This window comes from Erythrolamprus reginae, chromosome 1 (assembly GCF_031021105.1).
Source record: "Erythrolamprus reginae isolate rEryReg1 chromosome 1, rEryReg1.hap1, whole genome shotgun sequence".
In the NCBI taxonomy this organism is placed as follows: domain Eukaryota; kingdom Metazoa; phylum Chordata; class Lepidosauria; order Squamata; family Dipsadidae; genus Erythrolamprus; species Erythrolamprus reginae.
Window position 1 is genome coordinate 47,960,424 of NC_091950.1, and position 16,271 is coordinate 47,976,694.

Consider the following 16,271-nt stretch of genomic DNA (forward strand, 5'->3'; position numbering starts at 1 on the left):
CTCCAGTAATTTTTTTTAATCAGGTAAACAAACTCTGAAATATTATAAAGGCAATTCATAGGGAACAAATTAATAATTTAGTTGATAAACTTTCCTTTTTATTTCTTAAAAATATAGGTAATTCTCTTTCAAAATTGAGTATAGAACTTTATAAAAGTAATACACAAATATTTCCTTCTCCCCATATCCAATACTATTCAAAAACTTGTATAGATTTATCAGAAAAAAGGATCTCAAATTAATAGAAATAGCAGATCTCAATAAGGGCACTTAAATAATACCATTATTTAACAATATTTTATAGAATGTATATTTTCAGAATAAAGTGGGTTGCTCTTTGGGAAGCAATGAAAGTACAGTGGTACCTCTTCTTACGAACTTAATTCGTTCCGTAACTAGGTTCGTAAGTAGAAAAGTTCATAAGAAGGAGCAATTTTCCCCATAGGAATCAATGTAAAAGCGAATAATGCGTGCAATCAGAAAACTCACCCCTTTTGCCTTATTATCACCGGCATTTGGATCCTTGTTTGGGGACGGATGGAGGGGGGGAAGACAGCGGAGGCTGCCCGGAGGGAGCCTCGTGGGTGGATTGACATGCGTGGGAAGCTGCCTGGTGGCTTGTCAACCGGCGGAGCTTCCACACTCCTTGAAAGTTTTCGGTGACGGCGGCAAAGGAGAATCCCGGCACTTCGGCTTCAGACAAGGCCAGTTGAATTGCAACTGCTGCCCACCAGGACCCTCCAAAACCAGCCCGTCTGCACCTCCCTCCTTCCTTCCCCTCTTTTTCTCTCTCTCTCTGGCTTTCTTTCTCTTTCTCTCTTGCTTTCTCTCTCTCTTTCTCTTTCCCTCCTCTTTCTCTTTTCCCCTCTCTCTCTCTCTCTCTCTCCCTCTGTCTGTTGCTCTCTCTTTCTCTCTCTCCCCCCCTCTATCTCACCCCCTTTCTTTCTCTTTCTCTCTCTCGCCCCCACCATGATCATCGGGCCGGTGCTTGCAGCGCGTGGATCTCGCCCCCCCGATCATCGGGCCAGTGCCGGCAGTGCATGGATCTCCACCCCGCCACGATCATCGGGCCACCCCTCCCGTCCGGCGGGCTGAAAAACATTTGCCTTTCGTCACTACCTGTCTCCAACTCCAATGCCCGGCTCCGTTGTGCGCGCCCTTGGAAAAGGCTGCGCAGGGGGTTGTTTTTAGGCGCGCGGATGCGTGGCTTAGAGGGAACATTGGTGGAAATGTGCATTTTCCATTCTGTCTTCCAAGCTACTCCCAGGTCCTCTAGCAAGCCTCTAAATAGATAGATAGATGGATGGATGGCTAGATAGATATTATCTATCTATCTATCTATCTATCTATCTATCTATCTATCTATCCATCCATCCATCCATCCATCCATCTATCTTCTATCCCTCTATCAATCATCTATCCATCTATCTATCTAGAGGCTTGCTAAAGAACGGGGCTTGCCAGAGAATGGAGCTTGCTAGAGAACGGAACGGCGAGGAGGACCCGGGAGTAGCATGGCAAACAGAATGGGAGACGCACATCTCCACTCACCTGCAGGCAGTGGGGAGAGTTTGTGAGGCGAAGTTATGGGCCGGGAACGGAGCTACAGCGGCGGCATTCCAGCTTCGGGGTTTCTGAGGGGAGGCTCATAGAAGTAGGGAGCCGCCGACTTGGCTTGGGGGCACTCCGAGCCGGACATCCCCCCAAGCGCTTCATCGCCTGCCGGGCAAGAGGGGGGGGCAAAGCAGGTGCGGTCGGGACAGCTTTGGAGGGTCCTGGTGGGCAGCAGTTGTAATTCCACTGGCCGATAGGCAGGAGGGGCAAGGAGGACTTAGAGCAGTTTCTCCTGGACGGAGAAGCTGCGTAGGCTCGCCGGGGCTGCTGAGGATCAGGCGGAGGGAGGTGAAGCGGTGGCCGGATTAGGACTCCGGGCCGCAACTTCAACTGGCCACCGCTTCTTTGGCGGGGAGACAAAGGGGAGTGCATGGCTGTCCCCACAGGCTCCGGAGGAGGAGGAAGGAAGGGAGGTATCTCGTCCAGCCGCTGGTAAGCAAAGGGAAAATCCCAGGCGCTTCGGCTGGCAACAGTCGATGCTGGCTATGCGGAGGCGGGGAATCCCGGCGGGGGCAGCAAGCAAACGGGAAATCCCGATGGAGGCATTCACAAGGCAGGGGAATCCCTGCAGCAGTAAGAGAGTGCATGCTCAGTAAGAGAGCGCACACACCCCAGCTTGGGTTCGTAAAGTGAAAATGGTTCTTAAGAAGAGGCAAACAAATCTTAAACACGGGGTCTGTATCTCAAAAAGTTCGTATGTAGAGACGTTAGTAAGTAGAGGTACCACTGTAATTAAGTATGTTTTTTTATTTGTAAACCAAACCTTTGAAAGTGATGAAAGCTTATGCTAATACAACATTTTAAATCAATATAAAAGACCTATAAAATGTATACATATTTCAAAGACAAATTAAAAAAGCTGGTTTTAGAAGGAAATGTATTCTTGAAAGAAGCAAAAGGTGCATTTAAGTGTATTTTAAGGGGGAAAAGTAGGTGGCTACCAGTTCAGAGAATAAAGTTTAATTGTCTTATCAGTAACCAAAATACTGAAATATTCCAAATTAGAAAGTGACAGAAATAGAAAAGATTATGGGATAAAGGCCCTGATGATTAGACAAAGCAAAAAGATAAGCAGAGCATCCATGTTTAATGTAGCAAAAAAAGAATCACATCTGATCTAGATGCATTCCTTGTTAAAGAGACTTTCCTTTACTACTGTTACCTGTTTTTCAAAGCACCATAGGTAGAAATAAATTGGTTTCTATATTTCTATATAGCAGTGGTTCTCAACCTAGGGGTCGGGACCCCCTTGGGGGTTGAGCAACCGTTTCACAGGGGTCACTTAAGACCATGGGAAAAGACCAATTTCCCATGGTGTTAGGAAGTAAAGTTTCTATTCTGATGCCTTGGACCATATTTTTTACAATCCAACCAATCAGGCGTTTACAGTGGGGTGTCCTCTGACCTTCCTGCCAATCAGCATAAAGCTCTGTTGGGAGAATTGGCACTAGACTTATGGTTGGAGGTCACCACCATAGTTCCTTCTAAGGTGCGCAGTGGGCTGGAGCGCACTAAAAAATGAAGCCTGGCGCACGCTTTTCTATGGCTGCTCAGAGAGGAGGGTGGTGAAGGACCCCCCTCACCACCGCCCCACCACCAGGTCTTTGCTGGAACCAGCAAAGTGGCGTTTCACTCCTCCGCCTCCTCCTCAGCAGCACCTCTGCAGGGCTTTGAAATGATGTCAAGCCCTGCGCCCAGGAAAGTGGCACACTTTTCAAACGCGCCACTTCCCTGGGAAGCCAGCTTTGCCTCCTCCTCCGCCGCCACGCTGGCGGCTGCCTCCTGCCGCTGGGTCCTCTCCACTGCCCAGAAAGAGAAAGAGAGAGCCGCTGTGCTGGTGAGGGGCCGGTGGTGGTAGAGGCACTGGCGGTGACGTCACATCAGTGTTGCTCTCAGAGACCATGGACGGCGGGGAGGGCTGTGATGGCCGGTAAGGAGGCAGCCACGGGTGGGGGGTGGGGAGAGCCGGCTGTCCAGGCGCCAGGAGTCCAGTGGGTACGTGTGGCCGAGTTCCTCCCGGGTGAAGCAAGCAAGAGAGAAAGAAAGCAAGCAAGAGAGAGAGAGAGAGAAAGAGAAAGAAAGAAAGAGAGAGGGAAAGAAAGAGAGAGAGAGAGAGAAAGCAAGAAAGCAAGAGAATGAGAGAGAAAGAGAAAGAAAAAAGAGAGAGAAGTGACTCTTGATTTAAAGCATATGGTAAAAAGCACCCAAATAATAACAGCCCCCAACCCTCATCTATTTTAGGAAATTGTTTAAGAGTTCTCTCTCTCTTTCTCTCTCTCTCTCTCTCTCTCACACACACACACACAAGGGAGGGAGGAGATGAATGGAAAAAGAGAGAAGTGAGAGGGGCGAAGAATGAGAGGAAGAGGGAGGAAGAGGGAGAAATGAGAAACAAATGAGAGAGAAAAGGGGGAGGGAGAGACAGGAGAGGTACCCAAAAATGAGACAGTGGTAGAAATTTGAGGAGGGATGATTGACTATTAAATATGGATTGACAATGGAATGATGGTAAAAGATATATTTAGGTGTTGTTTAATATTAGGATGTATTAATCCGTAAAATTGGATTAGAATTATACAACTATATTGAATTACATAGATAAAATTAATGGAAGATACATATGGTAAATAAGGGGTTTATGATATGTACTGTATGATTTTATGACTTTGCATTATGAATTTAAAATATACTTGAAAATGTAGAAGATTGACGAGAGTTAATAATAGTAAATGCTAAGTGCCTGAAAATTATTTGAGCTTGGAAATATTGAATGAAATCATAGCAAAGTAAATATGGAAATATATTAATTGATGCATTGGTGTTCAGATAGATTTTCATAGTATTATTAGATTACTATAATACTATGATAAATATTTAAGAAATGAAGATTTTAAAGCATGGATTTATTAGTAGTTGTGTTTTTGGTTTTGCTGGTTGTTTTAGTTTTAATAGTAATAGATTTCGGTTTTGTTTTATTATTAATTTCTTTTAATAAAAAAAGGGATTTTTTTTCTTATTTATTTATTTATTTATTTATTTATTTTATTTTATTTCATTTCATTTCTATGCCGCCCAGTCCCAAAGGGACTGCCGCTCAGACACTATACTTTTCCGTCCACACCGAAAAAAAATTAGAGGGAACACTAGTCATCACAACATGAAAAACTTTATTAAGGGGTCGCAGCATTAGAAAGGTTGAGAACCACTGCTATATAGGATTCTCTTCATTGTTTTTACTGAAAATGGCATTGCATAACTTCTTGTAACAGTTAATAATACTTTCATGTAATAAAATCTGTAACAGTTTATTTCCTTAAGACCTGGAAACTCTGGGTATTTGGAGTGAATAACAAAGTTATTTATGCTTTTTACAAAAAAAGGAAAATGAGCATAGATTTCAAAAGGAGCCCTGATGATATTGGTACGAAGTGTATATTTTATTTATTAAAAGGCCTGGATAAAGAATTTCAGTCCATCTATTACAACAATAGTTTATTCGCAGGAATTCTAGACAAGTAGATGTAACAGCTTTTATTATTATATTATTATTATTATGTGAGAATTGGAAAAAAGTTACATGTTTACATGTTTTAATAAATGTAAACAGGTACCCAATTAAATAGATTTGTACAGATTTAATAATCTACTTTGATTAGATATTATATACACACGCGTCAATTTCTCATGTACCAATTAAATCTTAATTTTTTCAGAATAAATTAAAAGGTTCAGATTTTGTTATTAAGGGGAACCTGCTGAAATTTCAGCCAAGTCATTCTATGTAGGATGACAGAGCAGTCAATTCTTGAACTAGTCATTTATATAATGTCAAATTTTTTACAAAGCCATAATACGGTTTACAATCAAATTAAGAACAAATTTTTTACAAGTGTTTATTGACCAACTTTCAACAACATCCTGTGTATTGCATTTTTCCAAGAACTGCTTCCTGATTAAACTGTGCTTCGCACAGCAGATAAACCCAGTACACAGCAGGATAAGTTTAGGCATAATTGAATTCCCATGTGTAGCAACACATCTAGAAATAATTACCCAGGACTTTCTCGCGAACTTCCTCCCTTCAGTTTTCTAACCAGCTTCTCGCTGCTGCGTCTAATTGAAGCACGAAGTTTGCTAAAGGAACCACTGCGTTTTAATGATCCAGTGCCATCCTGAAAAAAATGAGCATGTTTAAAATGGCAGAATCATTCATCCTTTTCAGAGTTTAGCAATTACAACTGAACACCAGTTGGTTATGTTCTGCTGTCATTGAAGTTATAAGCAAGTATCTCAATTTCAAACAATATTTAACAAAAAGTTATTCCAAACAGATAGAGTGGATTATCTCCAAGATCACTTTGAACCCTTAATTCTAAGATTCTGTGATAATGGCTCTGAGATGAACAGATTAAAAATAAGCATGCAGCATATTATCTATCAGAGTGCATTACTTTAACTTAACCATGACAACAATTTATCCAAGAATTACAATTCTCATACATTTCAATGAAACAAGTTTTGGTAGATAGTTTTAATAAAATGATTTAATTATCTGAACACTTAATTGCTCATTTCCACTGAAATTAAATGGGTGTGTATCAAAACAGTTTAGGTAAAGGCAATTCCTTGCAGAATAGCCAACATTTCTATTAGCAGCATAGGCATCTAATCCACTACTGCATTCTATGCAAACCATGATGCAGTAATAGGAATACAACAAAAGTCCACCACAAAGCAGTAGCATTATAGTAACAGCTGAGTGAGCAAGATTTTATTGAGGCTCAATCTCATTTGGCACATACGTAGCAAGCAGATAATAAGAACTGAAGTATATGAGAGCAGAAAACATTTTTAAGTTCTTGCACTTTAACCTTAACAGTATTCTAGAAAATTAAGATGCAAGGCCATAATTTTACAATAATATATTTGGTGATATTTTAGTTCATTTTCCAGAAGACCAATTAACATGGTTCAATATTTGTTAACTTTATTCTCTAAGTAACTTGTTTATGCTTTATTTCAAGTTACTAATACCTTGCCGTTTTTGGAAAATAAATCTTTCCATACACAAAAGGTCAGAAAGTACTACGCAGAAGACAGAGACAGACGTCAGTTGGACTGAGTTTATTAGACAAATACACAAAGTCACCCATCACCAAGATTAGTAGAGAAAAGCATATTTGCATTTTCACATGAATACTAAACAGCACTGCTACTTTTGAATAAGCATTAAGTCAAGACATCTATATTGATGTTAAACCCTGTTATAAGTCTAATACAATGTAAGCATGTGCCTTACAATTTGAGGTTTTTTTAAACTAATTACTTTGTCAAGGTAACCTTCATGCCATTTTAATTTCTTGTGCAATAGCTTAAACTATCTTTCATTATAGTGAAACATTTACTTATGAATTATCATTCTTAGTTTTGTTAACTCATCTGTTACACAGCAAATGGATATTAAGACTACATTCTAGAAGACTACATATCTGGCAAAGCGACACATATACAAGAGAAAGAGGATCCCCCTGTCCCAAATGTAAGAGACACCAGCACTGAAGAAGTGGCCATTTTTACAGGAAGTATAGCTGTGACAAAGATCTTAAGGGATTGCTAAATACACAGCAGTCAGTAGTGGAGAGAAGTTAGAGCTTGAAGATGGTGTACGCCCGTCATGCAGGAGACAGTATTAGAGTCAGAAAAGGCATCTAGGCCTGTCGGACAGAAATGGAGAGAGAAAAAGCTGGATGAAACTGTTGTGGAGAAAGTTAAACAGTTTTCAGTTTCAAGCTTGTTAATACTTGTTAACAGTATTTCTAGGTCACATAACTAATTATGTGAATTGCTCTGTGTATATATACTTAGCGGAGAGGAGGGAAACTGAATATTTTTAAAATGAAAATAAAAGCCTTTAGGTCTTTTTCTTCTATTGCAAAACTCTTAGTATTCACGTGCTGAAAGAATCAGAATCATCCTGTGAATATAACAGATATAATTGAGGATTTATAGATTTTATAGCCAATGAATTCCCATTAAAAATACACATGAGCCAAAGTCAAAAGGGACCAAAAAAACCCTCAGAAAAGGCAGAACAAAGTAGAATAATTTAATTTTTAGATACTATGAACAATACCAGTGGGAATAAATGTGCTCATGTAATAAATGCATCAATATTCCAAAACTCCATTATACTATTAAAGTAGCAAAGCAATGAACAGATTGGCCAGCAAGCCTCTGGTCCTTCACATTTAAAAAGTAGAAGAAACGCCAAGAGTTTTGCAATGATAAATTGTCTAAACAGAAGTATACTGTAAGATTTGAAAGATACCTGTTGGAATACTTGTATTGTGGCCTCAACCTTTCTTTGAATAAATACTATTTATCAATTCCTTCTTTTTGTTCCTTCGATTAACTGTTTTCCACCTAGATTACAAGGAGGGAAGTGTGACAGTTCTAAATTTACACCAACCTCATATTTATTAGTAAGATCCAATGAGATTGGCTTGCCTTCTTCTTAAACATCTAATGAAAACATCGGCAAATTTCAGGCCTGACAAATCTGTGAGCATTAAATTAAACAGTAAAGCAGCAGGGGCTTATAACGTAAGCTTAGTTATGATAAAATCAACCCAAATGCTTGGTTTCATAAATAATAAATTTACAACCACAATTTATGTTCGCCGCTTTGTGTTATTTATAAAAATAAGGATGGAATAAAAATAAATAAAATACATAAATTTATATGTGTTTTCTTTGTGCTTTGATTGTTAAAGCACTTTTGAGGGAGAGGAAATGATTAGAAAATAACAAAATACTGAAGATTAGAAAACTATTATCCATGAGTAGGATCCCAATAGTTATAAATATGGAGCTAAATTAGCACATTTATTGTTACTGGTATAAGAATGAATAAAACACCCTGAAGCATTACTGTCTTGGTAGGATAACCAGCCCTTCTTTTAAAAAATAATATAATGAATACAACCTCTATTCTTAATCAAGAGGCTGTTCTGAAAGATTTTAAATTTTTTAACCTCCTATTCAGAATATATAAATATACAGTACATTGTATCCCAATAAACATTTGAAATCTATTTTCATTGCAATTACTTGCCTTCAGTCCCTTGAAGACTTCTAAGAACAAATGGCAGATTGAAGAGGGCTCAGTGAACAGCAGAGCTGAAATTTGCTGTTAAAAATAGGGAGCTGTAAAGTTGATCAGCTCCTTTGACCTTCTCTTTTAGTGAGGTATTAAAATTAATTGGGAATACAAAAGAGAGAGGCTACAAATCCTCTCTTGTATTAAATTTTCATCCAAATAATTATTTCAATATCACAAATTGCTAAAATTATTTAAAAGAAGACTTTTCAGGCAAAGATAACATTTTAAAACAATTTAAAAAATTAAGCTCAAATTTAGCAGTGTTTTATAAGAATATGATGGGTATGTTTAAATTACAGCTGCACTTGATATGTTTTAAATCTGGTTTACGCAACCCTAAAGACCACATATTATTCAAGGCAGATACAGATACTTCCATTTTAAAGAAACTCATTTGTTAATCAGAATATTTTAAAATATGGACTATTTGTGATCTAGAAATACTGTTTATTTCCTTGAATCAATCGCAAATCTGCATATATCTTAATAAAATGTAAAACACATGCAAACAGTGCATCTTCCTGCACTTGAAAACTGAAGGCATGCCAAGCAGACGGAGAAAAAAATTAGGAAAGAGTACAGTACACAGTTCTAATTCCAACAGGAAAAATAAAAGAATAATAAGGTAATGGTGTTTCTATTATATGCTGATTGACTGTCTTAGCGCTGTTAATACTAATTTAGAATGAAAGTCAAATAAGGGTCAAAGAAAGTCAAAGATGAGCAGGAAAAAAAGTCAAAGAAGAAAGGAATAAAAAAGCTGCACAACCTTTGAGGTGCTAAAATTCAGGCAAGATTTAAGAGCAACAGAAGAAATATCTCAAAAACATCCCATTATTGAAACTAATCTACACTTCCAAATGCAAGATCAATTGCTATTGATTTCATAAAAACAAAATTATCATGATGCGCTTATGATGAACAATAATTCTATCTTCTCAGGGAATCCAAATCATTACAAATCAAAATCAACTGTCTGCTGCTACAAGAAGCGAGAATTATTATAACAATGATAAAGTGATCAGATAAATAGAAAAACAGGTTCAATTACAGTGATACCTTGTCTTACAAACTTAATTGGTTCCGGGACAAGGTTCTTAAGGTGAAAAGTTTGTAAGACGAAACAATGTTTCCCATAGGAATCAATGGAAAAACAATTAATGCGTGCAAGCCCAAAATTCACCCCTTTTGCCAGCCAAAGCGCCCATTTTTGCGCTGCTGGGATTTCCCTGAGGCTCCCCTCCATGGGAAACCCCACCTACGGACTTCCGTGTTTTTGCAATGCTGCAGGGGAATCCCAGCAGGGAATCCCAGCATCATAAAAACGAGCGCTTCACTGGCAATGGAACTCCAGAGGTGGGGTTTCCCAGCGAAGAGAGCATCAGTGAAATCACAGCATCACAAAAACACCGAAGTCCTCGAAACTCCACCTCCGGACCTCTGTGTTTTTGCAATGCTGCGATTTCACTGAGGCTCCCCTCACTGGGAAACCCCACCTCCGGACTTCCGTTGCCAGCGAAGCGCCCGTTTTTGCGCTGCTGGGATTAGCCTGCTGGGATTCCCCTACAGCATCACAAAAATATGGAAGTCTGGAGGTGGGGTTTCCCATGGAGGGGAGCCTCAGGGGAATCCCAGCAGCACAAAAACGGGTGCTTCGCTGGCAACAGAAGTCTAGAGGTGGGGCATCCCAGCGACGGCAGTGGGTTTGTAAGGTGAAAATTGTTTGTAAGAAGAGGCAAAAAAATCTTAAACCCCGGGTTTGTATCTCGAAAAGTTTGTATGACGAGGCGTTTGTAAGATGAGGTATCACTGTATATTATTTATGAACAATACTGGCTTTAGAAGGTGCTTTTTGTTTTAATTCCTATGGCACACTTTTTTGAATAGATGGCACAAGTTTTTTTTTCTTAAAATTGAACAGACTTCCTTAGTGTTTGGAAGCAGTAATTTATCCAGCTGTAGAGCCATATTTTATTTTTGCATTCTAGTGCCATGAAGTTTCAGAAACGTTGAATGCAGATTCTGAAGCACACCTCACAGTGTACAGATGGTCCTAGACTTATGATAGTTACTAGGGAGTGGAATTTCTATCATGAAGAGATGCAATTTTAAAGTACAATATCATGTAACCACATAACTTAGCAACAGCAATCCAGGCAGTCTTCATTGAAGTTGTTAAGTGAATCCCACTGATGAATAAGAAAGGATCCACTTAGATCTAAACCATACCTGTCTTGATCCCTCCCCATCCTGAGCTCCAGTAAGATAATGGAGCCTCCTCTTCAACTCCCTTAGCTTACTAGCTCCCTTCTATTGGCCACTTTGCCCAGCAGCATTCTTTGGCAGCAGCAGAAAAAAGAGGCCCAAGGCCTTCATCAGTCTCAGCCAGCCATCACTACTCCTGGATCCCTAGTGCAGCGCCAGCACTGCCAGCAATATGGAGTGCCACCTTAAGCCCCCACCACTTGAAGCCAACTAGAGCCACAGGACTATCATCAAGTCCCAACCACCACCATCACTGTCCGGCATTCTGCAAGTCCTGCAGCTGATCTTCACCGTCTTCTTCTCACTGCTGATAAGGCAGGCCCAACCTGGATAAAGGTGAGGCAGCTGCTGACTATGCCAGACCTTCTTCCTTAAGGCCACACATGTCATTCTTTAAATCATCTGTGCTCTTCTCACAATGCTTCAGAAATCTTCTGAAGCCTTCCAAGCATTATGGGAATTGTGCATACTTTGGGGAACAGCGAGTCCTATCTGTGGAATGGCGTGAATAGACTTGGTGTGGCTGGCTGAGGCTAAAGACCTTGAGCCTATTTTAGCTCCACCACTATCACCACCAAAGAGGCCACTGTATAAGGTGACCAAAAGGACAAATGACGGGGAAGGGGGCAGAAGGGAAAGTGAGGGGAGTTGAAGAACCAATGCAATCATAAATACACCCAATTTTCCAAGCACCCAAATTATAATCACATGACCAAACTAGTTATTCAGCACCACTGTAACTTTAAATGGTGAAACTAAATGAATGTTTGTTAAATGAGGACTACCTGTATGGAAAAACTCAGTGGATTTCATTTATAGAGAAGTTAGTTTCACTTTGTTTTCACAATACAGTGTCCAGGGATTTTTTTTCTTTTATATCATTCCATCTGAGTTTACAGCAGTGTTTGTTTCCTTAATCAGCAAATGTTTTAAGTGATAAAGATTACAAGCATGTGATTGTCATACTTTGCTTCCACAAAAAAATTCCAAAACTCGTCAGCTTGATTTTGGCTGTGTATTAACTAGGACATTCAATCAGCATTCAAGCACACACAGCAAGATCCAAATATTAATTCTTAGATTTTCTTCATTTGAGTATTTTCCAATTGATTTTAAAATATAAAAAGCAGGATTTTTCTTTTACTCAAATCTGCAGATGAATATAAACCAATAACGCCAACAGGATTAAAAAATTGACTGCGCTGTGTACTGTACTCACCCCATTCCATTCTAAGCTCATACTCACTTCCTCTCCTCCATCAGGTCCGCTCTCATACTTTACCACATCAATATTAAGGCTCTCACGGCTTTGCCGTCTCTCTATACTTTCTGGATCATTAAGTACTTCAGCAACTTTTTGTTTGTGAACATTGTCAAGTCCCTATTACAAACAAGGAAAGACAAAGCAAACGTCAGCAAGGAGCTTTTCAAATCACTCCGCCTTAATGAATTCACAATAAATGAAGATTAGAAAATTATTTTATTGTTTCCAAGATTCTATATTTATCACCCAGAATATCTTTAAATATGCTTTACTAGAATCTGTGTACTAAAATTCCTTTCTTGATCTTGTTCAACTTGTTAGGGCTTGACACTGGAGCAAGTCAGATTTGGATGTATGTCTTTCAATCATACTGAATGCACAATGGATGGCTTACCTAGGAGTCTCAGTCTCTGAGCAGTCACTAAATAAGCATCATACTCCAACAGAATCCACATGTGTTTACCTAGTCCCTGCAGAATATACATTAAGGATTCATCCACATGGCCAACCTTCAACAAATATGGCCAGTAACAGTGTTGCTGGACTCCAGGCCCTAACCCAGCTGGCTCACAATAGGTTGTGCTTGCCCTGAGATATCATGTCCTCAAAGAAGAAGCATTGCAGTGTAGAGCATGAAACTGGTGCTCAGGCTGAAGGCCCATTTTTCTCCAGCTAAAGTCATCATTCCATGAATTGTCTGACTGTTTTGCTGGTTAGGTGTGTGTGCTCCATACAAGTTTTTGAATCTTTCTTGTCAATGTTGAAATATGAAAAATCTATATGCTGTAACTGCCTTCTTTTTGTTTGTTTTTTTACTTTGGTGCGGTCACTGATTTGTCCTTGTTTTCTATGCACTGCTACATTTTCTAGTGGCCTTTGTTTATTGATTTCAAATGTAGAAAGGATTCCTTTATGGTCGGCCTGCTAAGCTCCTATGTATGCAAACTGTGATATTGTGCTCACTGATTAAACATAAGTGCTTAGACAGATACTGCTCATTTGTCAAAGATGCTAGCAGTGGATTCTTGTACTGGGAACAGACTTGGGGTCAATGACTTTCAAGAACGCTTGGAATTGTCATTTCCTGATGTAGGAAATTTGCTGCAAAGATATCCTTGAATTTGTTGGTTTGGCCTCTTTATGGCAGATTCTTTAGTATTTCATGTAATAAATAAATACATATCATCCATTGCTCCTACATTTATCTTTGTTCTGCTCCCAAATCATGATGATGCAATATCAAACATCTAAACACTTTAAACATTTTGAAGAACCTTTTGGTGTTATAGTACTTGCCTGTTTACGGGACCTCATTGCTGCCTCTTCTAGTGTTTCAGCAGCTTCAAACTTTCCTTGACGTCTGTAAAGTGCTCCAAGATTCTTTAAAGTAGTTGTAACTGTTGGACTGTTAATTAAAAATCAAAATTATTTCTGACAGCAATCCACAACAACCTAAGCTTGCAACAATCCTGGTTAAAACTGCACTGGAAGATTAAAAGCCAATGCTCATCATAAGCCTAATTAGCAATAGCACTCAGACTTATATACCACTTCACAGTGCTTTATAGCCTCTCACTAAGCGGTTTTACAAAATCAGCATATTGCCCCAAACAGTCTGGGTCCCCAGTTTACTGACCTTGGAAGGATGGAAGGTTGAGTCAACCCTGAGCCTGTGGGAGTCAAACTGCTGAACTGCTGGCAGCCGGCAGTCAGCAGAAGTAGCCTGCAGTACTGCATTCTAACACTGCATCAGCATAGCAGTATGTATTAATAAATTAATAAAGTAGTGGGCTTTTATTTCCTACGAGCATTTACTTTAAATACAGTACTTGTTTTTATGGAAATGTTCATGCAGAAAACAGGCTTCATATTGTACATGATTTTTGCATAACATACTTGCAAAGGGCACAAATTGTTTTCATAGTTATTTTAGTCCATTTTATAAGTTAGTTCTAAATCAATAGCTTTAAAACATATAAATTGTATTATCCCTTTATTAACTTTGTTCAGTTTTTTTTAAAAGAAGAAAAACTGCATTAAAATATCTGACATATAATGCTCTGCATTTGATTTATCATTCTTTGCTACTTGTCCCTTACAGCAGTGTGAACATTTTTAGTCCCATGAAAACCACCTCTTAATAACATTTTACAAGTTCAATGCCACATCAATATTAAAAATAGGAAATATTAGAAATAAAAAGCAATAACAATAATAACATAAACATATGAAGTGCTACTCCCTTTGGCAGTCTTTCTCTCAAGATATAGTGGTTATGGTGTTTTTCTAACATAACCACTTAGGCCACAAAATGCTTTTAATCGCTATAGTGAATCCATTAGCTTCATCAATAAAACCCTTGGCAGAGCAATACTCGGTAGTTAGTGACTACAGAGGACTTTGCAAAACAGTGTATTCAAGCAACTCAGAAATATTCTTGAGAATGTTTAAAATTAAAAAAAAATTCTCTAGACCATACTGTTCTGGTGGATGGTTTTATGGTTTTTGAAATGAAAGTACTTTGAGATATTCTACAGAAAACATTAGATGGAACAGAGTTTTTTGTTTTGTTTTGTTTTTGATCCAGAAAACTGGAAACACTTCAAATACTTCTGGTTTCAAGAATTTACTGCCCAAAGCTGTCAAACCTCCCCACTCTCCATGAAGAGCCTGGCCCAGTGGGAACAAAAGCTTTTATGGTTTATTTACACTTCAGAATTCATAGCACCGCCAACAGCCAAACACTACAAATGATTTGGGGAATATATACCTACCTGTCAACTTTGCAAGCTTTGTACCAGCCTCCATATTCACCAAATGTCAGGCCATCTTTTTGTTTTCCCTAAAGTGACAGCAATATATTAAGAAGCAGAAAAGCGGAATATAAATTAACAACAACATATTTATTTATAAATTCATTTCTTTCTTTAATTCCTTACCTTGCATTCTTCTCTCTCCTCAGCATGCATCCAAATCGGTTTGTTTTCATCTATGTAAGAGTAAAATATTGAATTGTGAAATAAAATTGCAAATTCCAGAATAATGGTTAAGGAAACATTTTATGCCTATATAGAAAAATCTATCCTAGACTCTGCTAGTTTCTAAATCATGTTGGCCAGTGTTAATTAGTAGCTCTTACTTCTATTTGTAAGAGCTACTAATTGTAAAGATTCCCCAAAACTATTTTTTTAAATAAGGTGAATGTCACAGAAAGTTATTTCACCCATTGTGTCAAAATGCATCTACCTTTCTAGGCGTTGTGAAAAAAAGGACCTATAACTCAAAGTTGTTCTATTTAAAGTAGCTTTGATCTCAACCAGCCTTCAAAATAGCACGTTGAGAGAACACAGCTGTCTGCTAAAGCATTACAAATTTTTTCATTGATCATAGTATTTCTCACAAATATGCATCCTTGTTAACATAACTTATTTAATGCAATGAAACTACTACACTGAAATTACTATACAGTATATCTTTCTTGTGTGAAACAACACTCAGCTGACTTGTTTTTATTAGTACTATATTTTACTACAGTGATTTTCAACCTTTTTTGAGCTGCGGCACATTTTTTACATTTACGAAACCCTCGGGCACATTGAGCGGGGGGGGGGGGAGCCCTAAAAAAGTTTGGACAAAAAAATTCTCTCTCTCTCTCTCTCTTCCTCCCCTTCACTCTATTTCTTTCACCCTCCCTCTTTCTCTCCCTTCCTTCTTCTTTCTCTCTCTCCCTCCCTCCCTGTCTTTCTCTTTCTCTCCTTCCCTCCCTCTCTTTCTCTCTCTCTCTTGCTTTCTTTCTCTCTCTTGCTCTCTCTCTTGCTCTCTCTCTTTCTTTCTCTTGTTTTCTCTCTCTCTTGCTTTCTTTCTCTCTCTTGCTTTCTTTCTCCCTTTCTCTCTCTTGCTTTCTTTCTCTCTGAGCTTCGCGGCACACCTGACCATGTCTCGCGGCACACTAGTGTGCCACGGCAC

General features: G+C 38.8%; 1 protein-coding gene across 11 annotated transcripts in view; it reads right to left on the reverse strand.

The window, feature by feature from the left end:
* Positions 1 to 16,271, reverse strand: part of KLC1 (kinesin light chain 1) — a 45,933-nt gene that overhangs the window by 7,518 nt on the left and 22,144 nt on the right. For 4 of the 11 annotated variants that reach the window (XR_011559076.1, XM_070751580.1, XM_070751613.1 and 1 more), the window contains exons 10-14: positions 15,245 to 15,294; positions 15,080 to 15,147; positions 13,602 to 13,710; positions 12,261 to 12,422; positions 5,668 to 5,786 (exon numbers count right to left, since the gene is read on the reverse strand). Coding sequence is in view for 7 of the 11 variants with exons in the window: in XM_070751580.1 (XP_070607681.1) it covers positions 5,668 to 5,786; positions 12,261 to 12,422; positions 13,602 to 13,710; positions 15,080 to 15,147; positions 15,245 to 15,294 (508 nt within the window). In the remaining 4 variants the exon portion in view is untranslated. Of the gene's footprint in view, positions 1 to 5,091; positions 5,787 to 6,723; positions 7,329 to 7,929; positions 8,038 to 8,523; positions 8,804 to 12,260; positions 12,423 to 13,601; positions 13,711 to 15,079; positions 15,148 to 15,244; positions 15,295 to 16,271 lie in introns of those variants that run through there. The other 7 variants (XR_011559077.1, XM_070751584.1, XR_011559083.1 and 4 more) reach the window with 6 other exon arrangements.